Source organism: Nestor notabilis, unplaced genomic scaffold (assembly GCF_000696875.1).
Source record: "Nestor notabilis isolate BGI_N333 unplaced genomic scaffold, ASM69687v1 scaffold6303, whole genome shotgun sequence".
Classification (NCBI taxonomy): domain Eukaryota; kingdom Metazoa; phylum Chordata; class Aves; order Psittaciformes; family Psittacidae; genus Nestor; species Nestor notabilis.
This window is the reverse complement of record NW_009923183.1, coordinates 1-16,507: the sequence shown is the minus strand read 5'-3', so window position 1 is coordinate 16,507 and position 16,507 is coordinate 1. Positions and strand designations below refer to the sequence as shown.

At 42.8% G+C, this 16,507-nt stretch overlaps 1 protein-coding gene across 1 annotated transcript; it reads right to left on the bottom strand.

Moving 5' to 3' along the window:
• Nucleotides 1-3,766: 3,766 nt before the first annotated feature.
• Nucleotides 3,767-16,504, bottom strand: LOC104399813 (fatty acid desaturase 1-like; the record flags this gene model as incomplete). The annotated part of the gene is made up of 12 exons (XM_010011997.1): nt 3,767-3,818; nt 4,008-4,133; nt 4,883-4,962; nt 5,769-5,865; nt 6,497-6,594; nt 7,353-7,429; nt 9,283-9,343; nt 10,365-10,493; nt 10,665-10,766; nt 11,164-11,361; nt 12,851-12,961; nt 16,472-16,504. Coding segments are annotated over 12 exons (1,164 nt in total), but the record flags the coding sequence as incomplete, so codon positions are not given.
• Nucleotides 16,505-16,507: the final 3 nt, after the last annotated feature.

The following is a 16,507-nucleotide window of genomic DNA, read 5'->3' as shown; positions in this document are numbered from 1 at the left end:
TGGTGTCGTTGGGAAACTTGCTGAGGGTGCATCAATCGCATAAACTTAATAAACTTAAACTTTCATTAACTTAATATCTAGTTATTAATATGAGGTGCCATGTATAAAAGGCAGTTTGTCATGCACACTGATATTTCTTAAAATACATCCTTTCCCAGAGAGAACTTATTAGAAAAAACTTCATTTTACATTCAAACTCTCAGGATTATTCCCAGTGGAAAATGCCTGCTGTGGTCCACTGATTTCAAGATGATTGTTGGAAACTAATGGAATTTGCATTTCAGAGTTGCAGGAATAAAGGCTGTATTTCAGAATAAGTCAGTTGATCTAGAATCATAGAATGGTTTGGGTTGGAAAGGATCTTAAGATCATTGAGTTCCACCCCTCTGCCATGGGCAGGGACACCTCACACTAGACTATGGCACTCAAGGCTCTGTCCAGCCTGGCCTTGAACACTGCCAGAGACGGAGCATTTACCACTTCTTTGGGCAGCCTGTTCCAGTACCTCAGCACCTGCAGAACTTCTTCCTTGTATCTAACCTCAACATTTCCTGTTTTAGTTTTAACTTGACATTTAGAAAAGATACTCCAGTGGTGCTGCAAATTTTACCTCCACTCCATTTCCATGTACCAAATCTCTATGTAAGAGTCGTTTTGGTTTTACGCTTTTCTATTGGGTTGTGTAATGTATTTGTATATGTTTCCTTCCTTGGTTCTCCCAGTGCTATCTTCCTTGTAAAATCTCAGCAAGCTATTAAATATCAACCTGAGGTAATACAGGCAGCCTTTCATCTAAACCTATACTGTGTACCATACAGATAAGATTGGTTGAAGATACCTGGGGACAATTTGACAACAACTGTTTGCTCTGGTGTTGATCCATATTGCTTAGGCTTTATTTTGCTTTTATCCACAGCCCTTCATCTCAATCTTGCTCAACCTTCTTGCACACTTTTCCTCATTTGCACACTGTTGGGTCCTCAATTGATGAAAACATTTGCAGCTCTTTGTTTTCCTAATTGCATTTTAACTTGCAGGGGTCCTGACTGCAGATTGCATGAGAAGCCAAATGATGTCGAAGGTCCAAAAATCAAATACTGGTCTTCAAAATCAGGCCTGTCATCTACCCACAAAAATGATTTTCAATTACTCAAGGTAATTTTAAAAGGCTTTTTAAAATAGCCGAAATGTGTCTGTGAATAACTGAGAGCAATTCGAGTCCTTCTTTGCTCCCACGAAGTTTTCAGGAATCACTGCTTTTACTCTCCTCGTTTGGGAACTGGACTTTGGGCTGTTAACCACTCAACAGAACTGCACATTTTCCAAGGCAGAAAATGGTTTAATAACAAATCTTTTGTATGTTCTGTCTGACTGTACTGGGTTCAAGGTTTTAAGTAAAAGTCAGTGCTGAGCATGACACGTGTAATTCAATTCTTGCACAAACAATACAAAGTCCGTTCATTATCAGAGGCTTTCTCATAGTTTGGTTTTTTACCATGTAAGATCTCTATTTATTAACCTTATCATTTTCATTATTGTAAGAAAGTCTTAACTGCTGATGCTCAAATGAATTTTTGTGTTCCCAAAGTCCCCTTTCCCAAAGTCAGTCTTCTCTTTCAGGGTCTGAGTATGTACTCCCCACCATACTCACTTCAGATAGAGAACATGCTCTCTTACTATTTAATGAAAAGATATCGTCTCCTCTCAAGGGTGATTCAAAGCACCCAGATTAGCCTCTTTCTCTGACTTACCTTCTGCTTGGCAGAGCCAAAATCTGAGCCCACTCAGCTAATTCAGTTTACTTTTCAACTCCCAAAACTGCCTTGGTAAACTTGAGCTTAATAAGCCTTGTCTTAGTAAGCTTTGACACACGAAAGTTTGTGTCTCACTTAAAACCTTGAGTCTGGATCCTGTACTCTTGTTCCCTTGCTTGAGTCCAAATGGCCAGGACTCAACCTTGTGTGATGCTGATTCAACAGGTAGCCAGGAGGTAGTCTGGAACAAGAAGCTTTGCATCATGATGAGTTCACATGACTGGTGTTCCCGCAAGCCAAGCTTGTGTAAGCAACTGTCCAGCTCTACCCTTTTCCCTGCTTTCTTGTCCCACCTTTCTCACCTGATTTTATTTGTAATCCCATCTTTCAGGTTCATTTCCAGAGATGTAAACCTCACTGGGAAGCAAGGAAGCTTGCTGCCCCCCAAAACTTCCTAGGATGCTTAGAAATACAATGTGATTTTCTGTAACTTACAGTTTTTTTTTAGGAATGAGCTCCAAATATTGTAGCATAAACTCCTCCCTATATGTTAAGGCATAGGAAGTAAAACATTTATTTTACTTCATTTAGTTAAAAAACAAAAAATCTCAAATCTGTCTGTTTGAATATATTAGGATTAGGTTCAATGTTAGAGCCATTAAGGCTAGGTTTAGTTTAGGGCCTATTAGGGTTGGGGTAAAGGCCTATTAGTGTTGATTTTAGGGTTAAGGACTGTCAGGGTTTGGAGTTAGTGCCTATAATTGTTAGGGTTGGGGTTAAGGTTAGGGTCGTTAGGGTTAGAGTTATGTTTAACGTTACACCCTGTTAGTGTTATGTTTATGGTTAGGGACATCAGAGTTGGGGTTAAGGTTAGGTTCGTTAGGGTTAGAGTTATGTTTAATGTTACACCCTGTTAGTGTTATGTTTATGGTTAGGGACATCAGAGTTAGGGTTAAGGTAAGGTTAAGGATCTATTGGGGTTTGGTTTAGGGCCATTAAGGAAAGGGTTAGATTTAGGGTTAGTGGTGTGGTTCGGGCCTATTTGGATTTGAGTTACTGTTAGGGTCAGGGCCTAATCGGGTTAGGGTTATGGTTAGGGCCATTACAGTAAGGGTTTGTTTAATGTTAGGGCCCATTAGGGTTAGGTTGAGGGTTAGTGCCATTGGGTTTGGGTTCAGACCTATTAGGTTTTGGGTTAGGGTCAGTGACTGTCACAGTCCGTTTGGATCTGTCAAAGTTACAGGACAATTTACTCTGTGATTTAAACTGTATTTCATGAGCTCATTAAGAAATATGACAAAAGCCCATGGCAAAGAGGAGCTCAATCTCCTGTTGCCTAGACTGCTCTACCATGTGATTCCACTTATTCACCACTCAGGTCATAAGATTTCATAACTTATAAGCCATAACTCATACACCTATGAGCAAAAAACCCAATGAATAAGTTCCCCAGCTCATCCTTCCGCCTCCATCACAGTGTGGATGTTCCCTGTATCACATCAGGAAGCACAAAAGCCTCAGCAGTTCAGCTGCTGTTGGATCTGCTTCAAAAGCTCTTTGGGTAAGCTGAGATTTTATACTTTCCTGGCCACTTCTGTGGGGGAGCCTTGGTCAATGTGTGTCTTGGTTTGGACCTGGGTTCTGGCTAAGCCAATGCCTCACACTAACTCTGAAACCTTACTCTGAATTTAGCTGTTACTCTAATCCTTATCTCAATGCTAACCCTAGAACTAACTGACTTGCAGTGGTCTATGAGTGCCCTCTGATGTGCACCATGGCTTTGTCAGTGCTTTGGGTTTGTCCAGGCATCACCCAGAGCCATCTAAAAGGCACTCTTAACACATCTGAACCAAAACACCAGGCAAGACCAGAAGTAAAATTCAAGTAACTTCATATCTATTGGAATCATATCCTTCAGTTCTTATCCACTTTCTTCTGCCATAAACTCCCTTGTGGTCCCTGGCCCCCAGCTTGCTGGGAATGCAAAGATGTGGCAGGCTGTGAATAGTACCTTATTTGTGTAGATAGGCATCAAGCCAGAGCTCTCCTGAGCTCTTCAGGGAGCTGTGAGAGAGAAAGAGAAAGCACAAGAAGCCACATTATGGAGGTTTACTTAGGAAAATGGTGGTGGGGAGAATTGAAATGTGGGTCTGTGCATTGATTTGTAAGAGAAGAACAAGCCAACTCTTGTTCTTAGTATTCAAGTCTCCCCTACACCCTTCTGCAATTTTTTGGCCACTGTGTTGTACTTACTGCACAATGTCTGCAAAAGCTGTGAGCAACGGCTTGCATTGGTACTCAATGCCATGTTTGGCACACAAGGACTTCACCAGAGGAGCCACCTTCCAGTAGTTGTGTCTTGGCATTGTGGGGAACAGGCTGTGAACAGGAGACAGACAAATTCTCTTCTAGTGCTCCATAAGAAACACTATCTTTTACATGTTCCCATTCTTTACTACTTCCCAGACTGAGTAGGGTCTTAGCTGCTTCTGGTTCTTCTTCCTCCTTGGTGTGCTTTCAGCACAAATAACTCATAAGACTTTCCTGCTTCCCCTCTCTGTTATTATCCAAATTTGTCTCTAGCATCTCTGAAGCAACATTTCTTCAGATTAAGTGACACCATAAACAGGAAGAAATTCCTTCCCCACTCTCTTTTCTCCAGAAGTAACCATCTCCACAGCACAGAAAAGCAGATGAGCCCATCCTTCAGCTGCATATCTCAGTCTCTAGGGTAATAGTGTAAGTAGCTAGTACAGGTAGGCTTAAACTATAGTGTCAGATGATAATTGGGGTGCCTTAACATGTACACTTTCACTAATGCTTACAAGCTACTACTTGTAAGCATTACTAGTGTCTGGATAGACCCCGTTGCTGCCTGTAAGACTTCATAGGTCCCTGCCCATGTTCAGTTTTCACTAGGCATTCTCACCTTCCTGTGGGTCTAGTGAAGGTTTTCAATTGCATTATGATTCTGCTTAGGGTTTTCAGTCTATTAAAAGACAAACTCATTGGTACTCCACAACTATTTGTAGAATTCAGAGCAAAAAAGAGTAGGGAAGAGAAAAAAAGAGAATAAATTATTTTTTTTTAAATAGGGAATAAAAGCCTCTCTTGGGGTGTGTACTCACTGATGTTCAATCTGGAAGTTCAGATGCCCAGTAAACCAGTCATTGAACAGGGACTGCTCAACATTGCATGTGGCCTGGAGCTAGGGAAACAGAAGGGAAAGCAGGGTCAGCACAGATTGGTGACTGCAGCCTTTCTCATTTGTCTAAAGAGCACAGTACGCTGTGCTACTCTATTCTGTTGTTTTCTTTTAACCTAAGCTGAACTACCCCAAGCCAGGGCTCATAATCCTCCTTCAGCTTTGTGAACCAGCAGATGTAGATAGACTGGCTAACATGGATCATGGTAAAACTAGGAGTTGGCTCAGTGCTCCTGTGAGTGCATGTGCATGGTCAAAAGTTCCTCCTGGGTCTTCTCAAACCTATGTCTGCAGAAAAAGCAGAGATGGCAGAGTACTTCTGTGTGATCAGACTGTTGTGATGAACTCCAGTAAGTCCCTCTGCAGAGAGAGGACACCATACTGGCATTCTACTAGTGTGAATTGCTCAGCAAGAGCAGGACACAAACTTCCATCACCATGTAAGTGGAAAAGGTCCAAGGCAGAATGATGCAATAAGTGAGGAGGTGGGTATATTTAGGAAATGGATCACAGAATGGTTTGGGATGGAAGGGACCTTAAAGATCATCTAGTTCCATTCCCTCTGCCATGGGCAGGGACACCTTAATAGAGCTGGGACCTAGCTTTGATTTTTAGATAGCCCATGACCATTTCATTGCTATCCTCCTAAAGGAGGATATCAATTACCATAGCTGAATGCCATTATCCTATTAACCTTCACTTCGAACTTCCCGACAGGTTTTCACTCTTAATGCAGTAGGACTTGCTTGTCTTATGGTTGGAATTTGTACCTGTATGGTCACAACTCTTAAGAATGGAAAATGTTTTACCTGAGTAGACATCCAGTCCAAATTCTTGTCATAGTAAATATCCATAGGGATATGGTTCATCTGTGAAACCCAGACAAACCAGCTGCTCTCCATCATCCTGTGCAATCAGACAAGAGGCCAGAATTCAGTAACAGGTAACCAAGTCAAAGACGAGCCACTGAAATAGCAGCATAGCCAGACTTACAAACACACGGCTGAACATCAGCCTTGCTAATTCAGCACCTGGAAGAACTTCCAAAACCTGGAAGTTTCATACTTCCTTATGAAACTCATGATTATTTAATGTTTCGTTATAAAACTGATGGAGCCTGGTATTCATCTTATTTTATCTGTAGCCAAGGAGCAGCCTGATCAGAATCAGTAAAATGATCCAAGTGGAGAACACAGTACTCATTCAAGCCAATGCTGCCTGAGAACTTGCAAGCCCAGACTAAGCTGTTCCTGTTAAATGATCTTTTTCTCTAACCAGCAGCAGACCCAACACCCAAAGCACTAAATTACTTAAGGCATTTCTCAGTTTGGTCAGCACTCAGTGAAGTCTCTTTGCTCCAGAGCCAATGAGGTGACATAAAACTTGAACTGGCAATTGAGCAGAAGACTCGGAATTAAAGAACTAAGCAGAAAATAAGATGGTAGAGGAGAAAGTGGAAAGATAAGGCAGAGAAAGGCAGGCACAGATGGAAATAATATGTAGAGGAAGGCTGAAGAACCTTCTAAAAACATATTACCTGAATATAAAATAATATGCCACGAGACTCTTTATTTCTAATAACGATCCATAAATAAAAAAGAACCTTATGTAGAAGGTCAGCATCCAGGCCAAGTCCTACCAAAACCAGAGGCAACAAGAAAATAATTATAAATTCTATTTGCTGAAAACTTCTCTAAGCTTCATGTTATATGCACAAGAGAACAACCTACATTCAGCTTTTATAGATTTTTGCTGAATTGAATGAGTAAAACTGTAACCAGAGCAATCCAATGTAACGCAAGCTGATAGTACTTTTTCACAGCTTGCTATAATAGAGATGAATGTGAGGATTTACACCTAGTAAGTAGATGGATATATTAGCAAATGACTATGCATTCAGGAACATGATTCGAAGACTTGTCTCAATTCATTGCCCAGGAATCCACAGTGAGTTAAGTGATAGACCAACAGTGATCTCATTGTGGCTGGAATTTGCTGTCCTCCTGCATGCATAACACAAGAGAAGGAAGAACAAAGCACTAATTCTGGCTGCCTGCATAGGAAGTAATGGCAAGTATATGGATACTGCTAACAAATCAAGGACAACAGTTCCTACAAATCCACATCCTCCTGTTCCTGACCACTATGGACCTTTCATTTTGCTTCCCAAACCAAAGGGGACAGTACACTCCATAGTTCTGCAAATGAGGCAAAGCAGTGAAAACCAAAACAGCCTGTGTTTTCAGGACTCTGTATTTGAGCTGGGAACATAATGGTTGTAGCAAAAAGTACACAGAGCCACTGAAAACCCTGCACAAAACTGACTGCCCTGTTGGGCTTCACTGAATGGCACACAGCTGACCCCTTCTTGGTTGCACAGCAGCAATACTCACCGCCCAGTACCTTTTTGTGTACGCGATATAAAACGTGTGGTAGTGGAAGTAGGTGGGAAACAGGAGTGGAGGCAGAGCTGTAAGGGAGAATTCGTGTCATTGGTAACGTAATGGACTGAATGACAGATAAGCTGGAAGCAAAGGATCCTTCAATGGTTACTCAATATGGAGAATATCCCAAGAATTTTTAGGGCTGTAGGATTTTCTGGATGAGATCAGTAGGCGTCACTGCAGAGCATCAGTGAGCAATCTGGGAGCCTGCTGACCTCAAGAGGTAAACGAAGGTAAGACAAGAAGCTCTCGGAAGCTTGATTGAGGACAGTTCCTGCTCTTCAGCAGGACAGCCTGCTACTGCTCATGTCACCTCTCAATACACTGCCTTCTGTTTCCTCATGGAGAGCTATGACCACTGCTTCTTTCAGAAGAGTGAAAACAAAAAGGAGTGTTTAGAATCCTGAGAAATAAGGAGGACAAGACCCCAGAAAATTAATAACCTTTTTGAGTATCACAGTAAACTGCTTTGCAAGAGAGCAACTGACTGATACTGGCTAGAATGCTGTGTTAGTATCTCTGAACATTTCTAGGTCTGCCCATTAACCTGATAGTGGTTACAAACCTGAGATGTCATTTTAGGCTTTTAACTGATGGACAGCCACAGAGGAGTATTTTGAGAAGTGGCTTCCCAAAGGTTATTTGGCTCCCCATTTGTTGGTCAAAGCAGAGGAACAATAGGAATACATACAAAATCAATCCCTTGCCTCCCATGGATTTTTAGGTTGTGAGGACTCAAATGCAAACTCAACCTTCAAAGTGGACATCTCACTTGTATTTAAAACCATACAAAACTCACAGACTATTATATAAATTTGAGTCCTAAACCTCACAGAATACTATATAAATTTGAGTACTACTGAGTTCCAATGTCATACCACATCTTTCAGAGCCACTGTGGAGAACATGGAAGATCTGAGATAGGATCACCTTCCTTAACTAGGCATCTCTGAGTTGTACGTCTGAGGTATGCACATCTGAACTAACCCTGGTAGATCTGTCTAGTGACTTGAGAGAATAGCCACTGCTGGAGTGCAGTTCCTGCCATCTTCAGAAGTCAAGGGCAAAACCAGGTTGAATGAATCACACCTTGGAAGTGCCCATTTCTGCTGGGTTTTATGGTTCAAGTGACACTATGCACTTTTCAGGCAAGCATCCTAAGCAGCAGACTTCAGGTTATCCTGGAGGGATGCAAGAGGTGACATTGCCTTGTCCTGTACTGCTTTGCCAGTGGAATAAAGTTTTGTTAAGATGGGAAGAAGAGGGCAGGGGTGAGCCTGGAGATCAGGGCACTGACAGTGGAGAAACTGTGAATGTTGCTTTCGTTAGCCATGTATTAGCCATGTACTTTATTAGCCATACATTATCCAGCTCACATCAAAAGTCCCTGCAGCCCTCATCTCACTCTCCCAAGTAACTTCCTTAATTACTAAGTTAAGAGTCTTTCTCATTTTCGCTATCCAAATGGGTGTAGATTTGTCTTTGCAAAGCACCCCAGTTTTAAGATGACCTGGGGTAAGCCTATCCCACTACTTTTTCTACACTGGAACGATCTTAGGCTATTTGGTTAAGAGTTCCCAAACCAAACCAATGTGTTTCAAGTTAGAAGGGGCACAGAAACATGATCTCACATAGGCTAATACGATAATGCAACTGGAAAGAAGCTCAGGATCTCAGAGCACAGCAGCCATGCAGTGGTCAGACCAGGTTACTCAGGGTTTTATCCATTCGGGTCTTCAACTCCTCCAAAAATTAGATGGAAATAATAGATTATTATGTTCCTTAATGCAGACACCTTAGTTCTGCTTAAGTCCTACAGTAAGACCTACAAGCCCCATTAGTATCCCTCATGGTACTGCAGGAGAATGAAGATACTCACTGATGAAGAAGTATTTGTGTTGGTGATTGTATGGCATGTATTTTTTCTTTTTGATCCCAAGCTGTGGAAAGAAACATCAAAAAAATTAGAGTGGAAACTAAGCAAACAGGTAACCTGCTGGTTTCCATTCTTTCTTCCAAGGGGCACTCTTCTTGCACACTTCCCACAACCCTCATTCCTACTGTACCCTCTTTGTACCTGTCCTATTAGTTTACATACATAATATACCTTTACTATAAACCCTCATTCCATTAATGTAAGGCTTACAGCTTTGTAAACTCCTTCAGAGAGAAACTGTTAAGCAAGCATCAGATTTTTCTCCAGTAAGGGAAAACAAGTGGTTGCTGAAAAGTAGTTCTAGAAATACTTATGATAGGGCAGAACACAGGTAACAACCCATAAGAAAATCCTATATCGATAAGTGGTAGGAAGGAAACTGCTGTCACAGATGCCACTATTGCCTGGGTTGGAGCAGAATAATGCAGTAAGAACTATACCAGAACCTTTCATCCGTTACAAGGTAGTGTGATATGCAAGTTATGATAAAAAAGTATTTTGATGGTGGATAAAGGGAATTTTAACTGGTGAATTTCCTCGGGTTTGTGTTCTTACCACATTCATAGTTAATTTTGTGAAATATTAGGTATTTCAAGGCTAAGTTATATTATTGGTCAAAAATAGTCATATGTATTTTTCCTCTTCCCTCCTTCTTTTTTCTCTGATTCTGTACATTTAAGTGCCAGTTTCATGATGATAAAGGCCACCGGGTGGCCTTTGTTCTACCAGGTTATTAAGGTGCTATAACCATTAACAGCCTTTTTGCTGATGGATTTTCCATCCTATATGATGTACATCATGTCTAATTTATTTACAACTACTTGTCAGCTGTTCAAGAAATCTTTAAAGGAACTGAATGTGAACTGTGAGCTGCTTACAAAGGCTGAAGAAAGTATACCCAGATGAAAGCAGTCTGTTTTCAGAACCTGTCATCACATCTTAGTTTTAGCTCTTTGTGGTACAGCTTTTTGTTGACCAGGGTGTTCTTCCCATCTCCTGGTACATGAGTGCACACACACACTGACCTCCACAGATAACTTCTTCCCCAAAGTGAACAGGAAAGGGTGCATATCAATATCAGGGTCTTTCTGGAAGCAGTTGGGTTTGGCATGGTGCTGGGAGTGCAGAAGCGTCCACCATTTGGCTGATGCCCCCTGTTTGAGTGAAGAGAAAAGTGTGAGGAGTTCAATGCTTTCAGAGCCGACATCCCTCCCATTCTCCTTCTTTGCCCAATGCTGAACTCATTGTCCTTCACAGAGTCTTCAGAACACACTTTTCTGGGAAAGCCATCAAATCTAAGAGACTTTCCAGGGTCAGGTACTTACAATTAAGTGGCACATCACAAACTTATGCAGCAAGTGGTTCCACTTGGTCTCCCTGAATACTGAAAGATGTCCTAAATCGTGTTGTAACCATGAAGCCTGGACCTGGAAGAGGGAAAAGAAAACAGTGGGAGGGAGAAAAAACAGGAATTAAGACCAGGACAGTTCCACACCCATCCTTTGCTTTGAAATATTGAGATCTCTTTCTCAGACACTGCTCCAAAGTCACAATTGGAAAGGAACTATGAAATTCTGATACTCTTAAGGCTTTCCCCCTACATACATCTTCCTGAAGGAATCCCAGACTAGGTTTAATGGGAGCTCCCCACGTGCAGAATTCCTTCTTTACATCTTCTGTATACACATGGCATATAATGTTTGGCTTCTTATAGCAAAGAACTATGTCAAGTAAGGAAATGGAGGACTAGGTAACTGCAATAGTACTATGTGTATGAGAGTTGATGCAAGTCCATGTGCACATGCTGAGGACTTATTTGCTTACCTGGGAAATAGTCAGCACCACCAGAGAGACAACAAAGGGCATTAAGGATGTCCCAAAGTAGAAGAGGATGAGCCAAGCAGCAGTATCTAATAGGAGGATGTGAGCGAGGAGCAGGAAGAAGAAGAGTTGATTTGGCTCCAGAAGTCCCATTTTCTCCACAGTATCACGCAATTCACGGAAGTCTTTCACCAGCGTTTTCTGTGGGAAGCACCAGTATTACATGTTCTCTGTTTCTAGTGTGTAGCACTGCAGCCTTGACAGCCAAGGACCACTTCAATGGAGGGGAGAAAGGGCAAAGGATCTGGGCTTGCACCTAAGTAAACTTTATCATTGCTCTCCTACAGCTTCTCTGTGTCTACAAAGAGCAGAGGAGCAAAAGTCAGGCATCTCAGAGCACAATATCTGTACCCCAGAATCCTAAGACTGTATCTTTGGTGCTTCTTCCATCATCATCTTGGCAGGTAGCATAGGGCTCAGATGGAAGCTGTGCCTAGTGGAAGTTGTGCTACACGTACACGTAGCATGCCACCTTGTGGTAGCTCTTTTGGATGAAGTCACTCCTCTTCTGGACCAGTTCCAATAGATGAATGTATGTCTTCACTTTACCCTTCCTGAGATTAACAGGGTTAAATGTCTGTATGAAAATGGCACTTACAGCCCAGCTGGCCTCAGGCTGGTGAGCACCAAGGAAGGAGAAATGCATACAGCAAAGGTGCTTGACCAGCCCATGTTTGTCTTTGCCAGCTCTGCAGATGCTTCCCAAGCCTAATTCCTGTCTCCATACAGCCCAACCCACAAAGGAGCTTGCCAGCTTGCTTTCCCAATCACTTTGGGTTTCCATGGAGCAAGGCGCACACAGGCCCTGGGGTAGGCCAGCTATAGGATTGAGAAATAGGCAGGGCATGGCCAAGGTAAGAGGGTTCATGAGGTTCCAACCTACATAGAAGTGTGGCTGTGCCATTCTGGGACAGCCAGACTACTCTGAATAGTGTTTCTAACGTCTGAGTTACATCTTACTTCAGTGTGCAGTGTGGGGTTATGCAAAGGAAAAGTCAGGGCAACCTAGGAGGAATGGGGAAAGCCCAGGGAATGTCTGTACGCCCAGACTGTTCCTGTTCTATTGTCTGTGTCTCTCTCATAAGGTTTTCTTTAATACACCAGCTTGGTTACTCTCTCAGTGCCATCAACAGTGCTTCTGTGAATGATCATTCTGTGAATGACCTTGACACAGCTACAAGAAGGCTGTTCAAAATAGCAATGCCAATACCACTTGTATTCAAAGCTAAAACACTCTACTGCAGTCTCTCCCCTGCAGACACCTACAACAGAAGGGAGCTGAAAATTTACTATCAGCTAGAAAGAATTACTTAATTTTTGGTCAGCTCTTTCTTAAAGCAAGGGGAAGAAGAAAAGGGAGAGCTGTGATACCCGTGAGAGCAAAACAAGGCTCTGCTATTTATGTAGAGTTACTGTAATCATTAAAGATCACCTTCAGGAATCTCACTCTCAACACATAATGTGGATTTGAACTAATACTCACTTATTGTTTCTAAGCAGTAGCACAGAAAACTGTGAAGAACCTGGCTCCCACTGCTCCAGGAGCTGTGCTGATACAGAAGGACAAGGTCTCGCCTCAGAATATTTCCCTTTAATCTACCTCAGATCTGATGTACAAGGACACACTTACATTTTTAGTGGGTTCAATACTGGGTTGATCTGGTGCCAGCTCCCCAATTTGCAGTGGCTTCAAGTACTTGCTCACCAGTGCCTTGTCAACATGGAATGCTACAAAGGCATCCTGCAATGCACAAGAGGAAAGGAAGAAGTAAGAAAAATGAATTCTCTGATACTGACCTCAGTCTGTTTGCATAGCAAGACACTCACTGTGGAGGAACCACAACAGCAGAGAGGGCTGGTTGACCTTTCTATCTCCTCAAGCTTTTGTTGTCATTTTACTTCTCATGTGTATCCTATGCTCTTAAATGAGATCTTATTTCAGCTGGCAAATGGAAGAGGTCTGACATCCACTACTGCAGTTACTACAGGTTTGCAAGCTCCAGAATACAAAATAGAATTCAGCTCCATTGTATGCCTAAAGCAGGATCTGGTTCTCTTGCCTTTCTTCTTTCCCTCTTCCCAACCCCAATATTAGTGACTTTTCCATCTTCCTGCTCCTTCAGGTGCCCAAAAGACTTTTTGTATCAGTGCACCTGAATAATCTTTGTTGTTCAATTTGTCAAAAGAGAAAATTGCCCTTTAAATCTGACTGCTTAAAAGAAAAAGTTTCTCTTCTTCACTAGGTAGAGAACTCCACTCCCAGATTAACTAAGACAAGAAGCAGTTCATCGAGGACCGAGTGATACCGGAGAACTTTCTCCAGTACTTGGAATTATTCAGAAGGAAATGAATGCCAAGGACACAGTTCATAAGCACAGGCCTGGTGTGTGTGAGAGCATCTTGCTCTCTAGAAGGTGCAAGCATGAAAAAGCAGTGGGGTGACAGCCTTTAAGCAGGGCTGGGGACGGAAAAGGCAGGATGTAGAAAAGCAGAGGAGGAGACAACAGAGCATGAAGGGGGCAGCTGGAGGCCTGATGCACAACAGAGACTGAGCTGAGCTGAGAGTTCTGTCTGTAGGAAAGGAGTCATGGAATGGTTTGGGTTGAAGGGACCTTAAAGCTCATCCAGTCCCAACCTCTGCCACAGGCAGGGACACCTTCCACTAGAGCAGGTTGCTCCAAGCCCCTGTGTCCAACCTGGCCTTGAACACTGCCAGGGATGGGGCAGCCCCAGCTTCTCTGGGCACCCTGTGCCAGCACCTCAGCACCCACATAGTGAAGATTTCCTAATGTGTAATCTAAATCTCCCTTAAGATTCTCCAACAATGGAAAACTGCTTTAGTACATCCACACGTTTAACCTGTTCATCTGCTTGCATGGCATTTTTCATCCAACCCAATGTAGTCATCCTGAACAGACTAGAATCAGTGCTTCATTGCATTCCAGCCCCAGAGTTACTCTGTCAAATGTCTGTTAAGGGCTGTTGTTGACAAATGAAGTTGTTTCTCTAATCCCTCTGACCAAATGGCTACAGAATTTCTGTCCTCTGCTCCAAAAGGACTCAGCTTTGGGCAACTACACTGAAGCATATATGTAACATACAGTGCGTTTGAATACTGTGCACACAAACATGACACTAATGAACCTTAAGAACCAGCAATCAGTTTCTCTGCAAAATGATCTACTGCAAGTACCTGCAAGTACGTTATTTCATGATGTGGCAACACCACATCAGATGTTTTTACAGGCTCAAAAATTCAACCACATTTTGCCAAATTCAGCCCAAAATTCCAGCCTCAAGATTGTTGCTCTTGTTTTCTAAGTCACCTCAGTCCTCATTCCACAACGAACTCTGCTCTTCTATCCTCTGTGAGAAAACACCACAACAAAAAGCAGCAATAAAAGGACTCCTCTGCACAGTTTTGTTACAATTAGTATTACTAATATTGTGGCATTAACTATACCCAGTTTTCCATTCCTCACATTCTTCTTACTGAGAGCCTTCTGTGCATTCCACACCCTCTCCTAACTTACAATCTTTCAATGATATGTGCTTTTGGTAAGATTTAATAGTCAAAGATAAGCTAATTTCTTAATTTTTATAATACACATCCAAAAGATTAAGCAATTGACCTGTCCCAAAGTGTACAGATCCTAGTGAAGTCTTATGGATTTTCTTATTCAATGCTTTTTCCACTTCTTCTTGTCACTGCCCCCAAGACTGACTAAAGAGCCTGTTGGATCCACACTGTCTCATGAAACTAATTTTAGTAATGACGAGGAGTTCCTTGCTTCATAGAATAGTTTGAGTTGGAAAGGACCTTAAAATCATCTAGTTCAAAACCCCTGCCGTAGGCAGGGACACCTCACTAGATCATGCTGGATATATATATTCCTGCAGTAACTCAGTGTGGATATAACCATCTTGGAGCAAAGTGAACCCCCTCCCTTTTAATTCCACCTACAGCCCTTGAGCTGGAATTTTATCGTATGTGTTTAATAAGAAAGAAGAAGAAGAAGTATCCCGGCATTTTTCCACTGTGGTGCACAGCTTAATGTGCCCCAAACTTGTGTGTGAAGGCAGTTGAACTGGTGTCAAACAAAAGCAGCTGAAGCCTTGCAAGGTTTAATGATTTGAACATGGAACTAACTTTTAAGGACCAGCTCAGATCCCAGAAATGAAGTATCTGCATTATCCAAGTTTCCATTGCCTGGGGTGTTCCAGGGTGCTAAAATGGAAGAAGTCTGATAGTACTAACAAGAGAAATGAATGATGGAAAATGCAGAATACAAAGTGCAGCTAAAGGTGTCCCTGCCCACAGCAGGGGGTTGGAACTGGATGATCTTCCAGGTCCCTTCCGACCCAAACCAGCCTGTGGTTCTAATACAGAGTCTGAAATTTAAACTTAGTGCACTGATCATTGTGTCCATAAGCCTCAAAGATCCCTTATATATGGAATATCAGGGAACTATTTGTCTTGGGGTTTTTCTTTCACAATACACAGCAAGGCAGCAACCACATTTGTCACATCTTTGTGTGGATGTTAGTTTACCCCCGTTTTCCACCCTTCCTGCATACACCAGAAGGCAAGAACTCCAGGGAATCAGCTGAACATTTCAGTGTGAGTTTACCACAAGCTTCCATGGCATTAAAACGTCAGTCAGGCAAGGAAACACGATCAGCAGAAGTCCTTTTGCCCAAGCACTAACTCCCCAGCAGTCGGACACTTGTAGCTGGCTGATCCTTTTGATTTTGTTCATCTCCAGGTTCAGGAGGACCACATGCCATGCCTACAGAAACTTCTCTGGAATTCTGCTTGGGGAAGCATACTGTCTTCGTTTTCCCTCCAAGTTATGCTGGGTGGCATTTCAGAGGGATGCTTTCCCTAAAGAAATGCTTCTGGAAGCAGCTACTTTTGCCACAGGGCTGATGCTCTGCTTGTGGCAGCTTTGCCCCGGCTGTAAGCAATCCCTGGAGTTCACAGTAGGTGCAGAATCAAGATCAGGAGATAGAGGTTAATCCTGAAGGCTTGAGCTGGATAAGCAGCTACGGTCCCACGGGCGAAGCCTCTTCGCTTGCCAGTTCCCATAGGATGAGGCTGGGAAGCTTGCACTTCGAAGTCTAGAGGTGCAAAGTGACACTGCGTACCCCTAGACCCTGCTCCATGCCCCATATCCCACCGGAGTCACCTCCCACGGTGCTGGCCGGGTACCGGCGCCCTCCGCCCCGCATCTCCGAGCGCGGCCCTCACCGTGGCGTCCTGCCCGGCGTGGCTACAGATGAGACG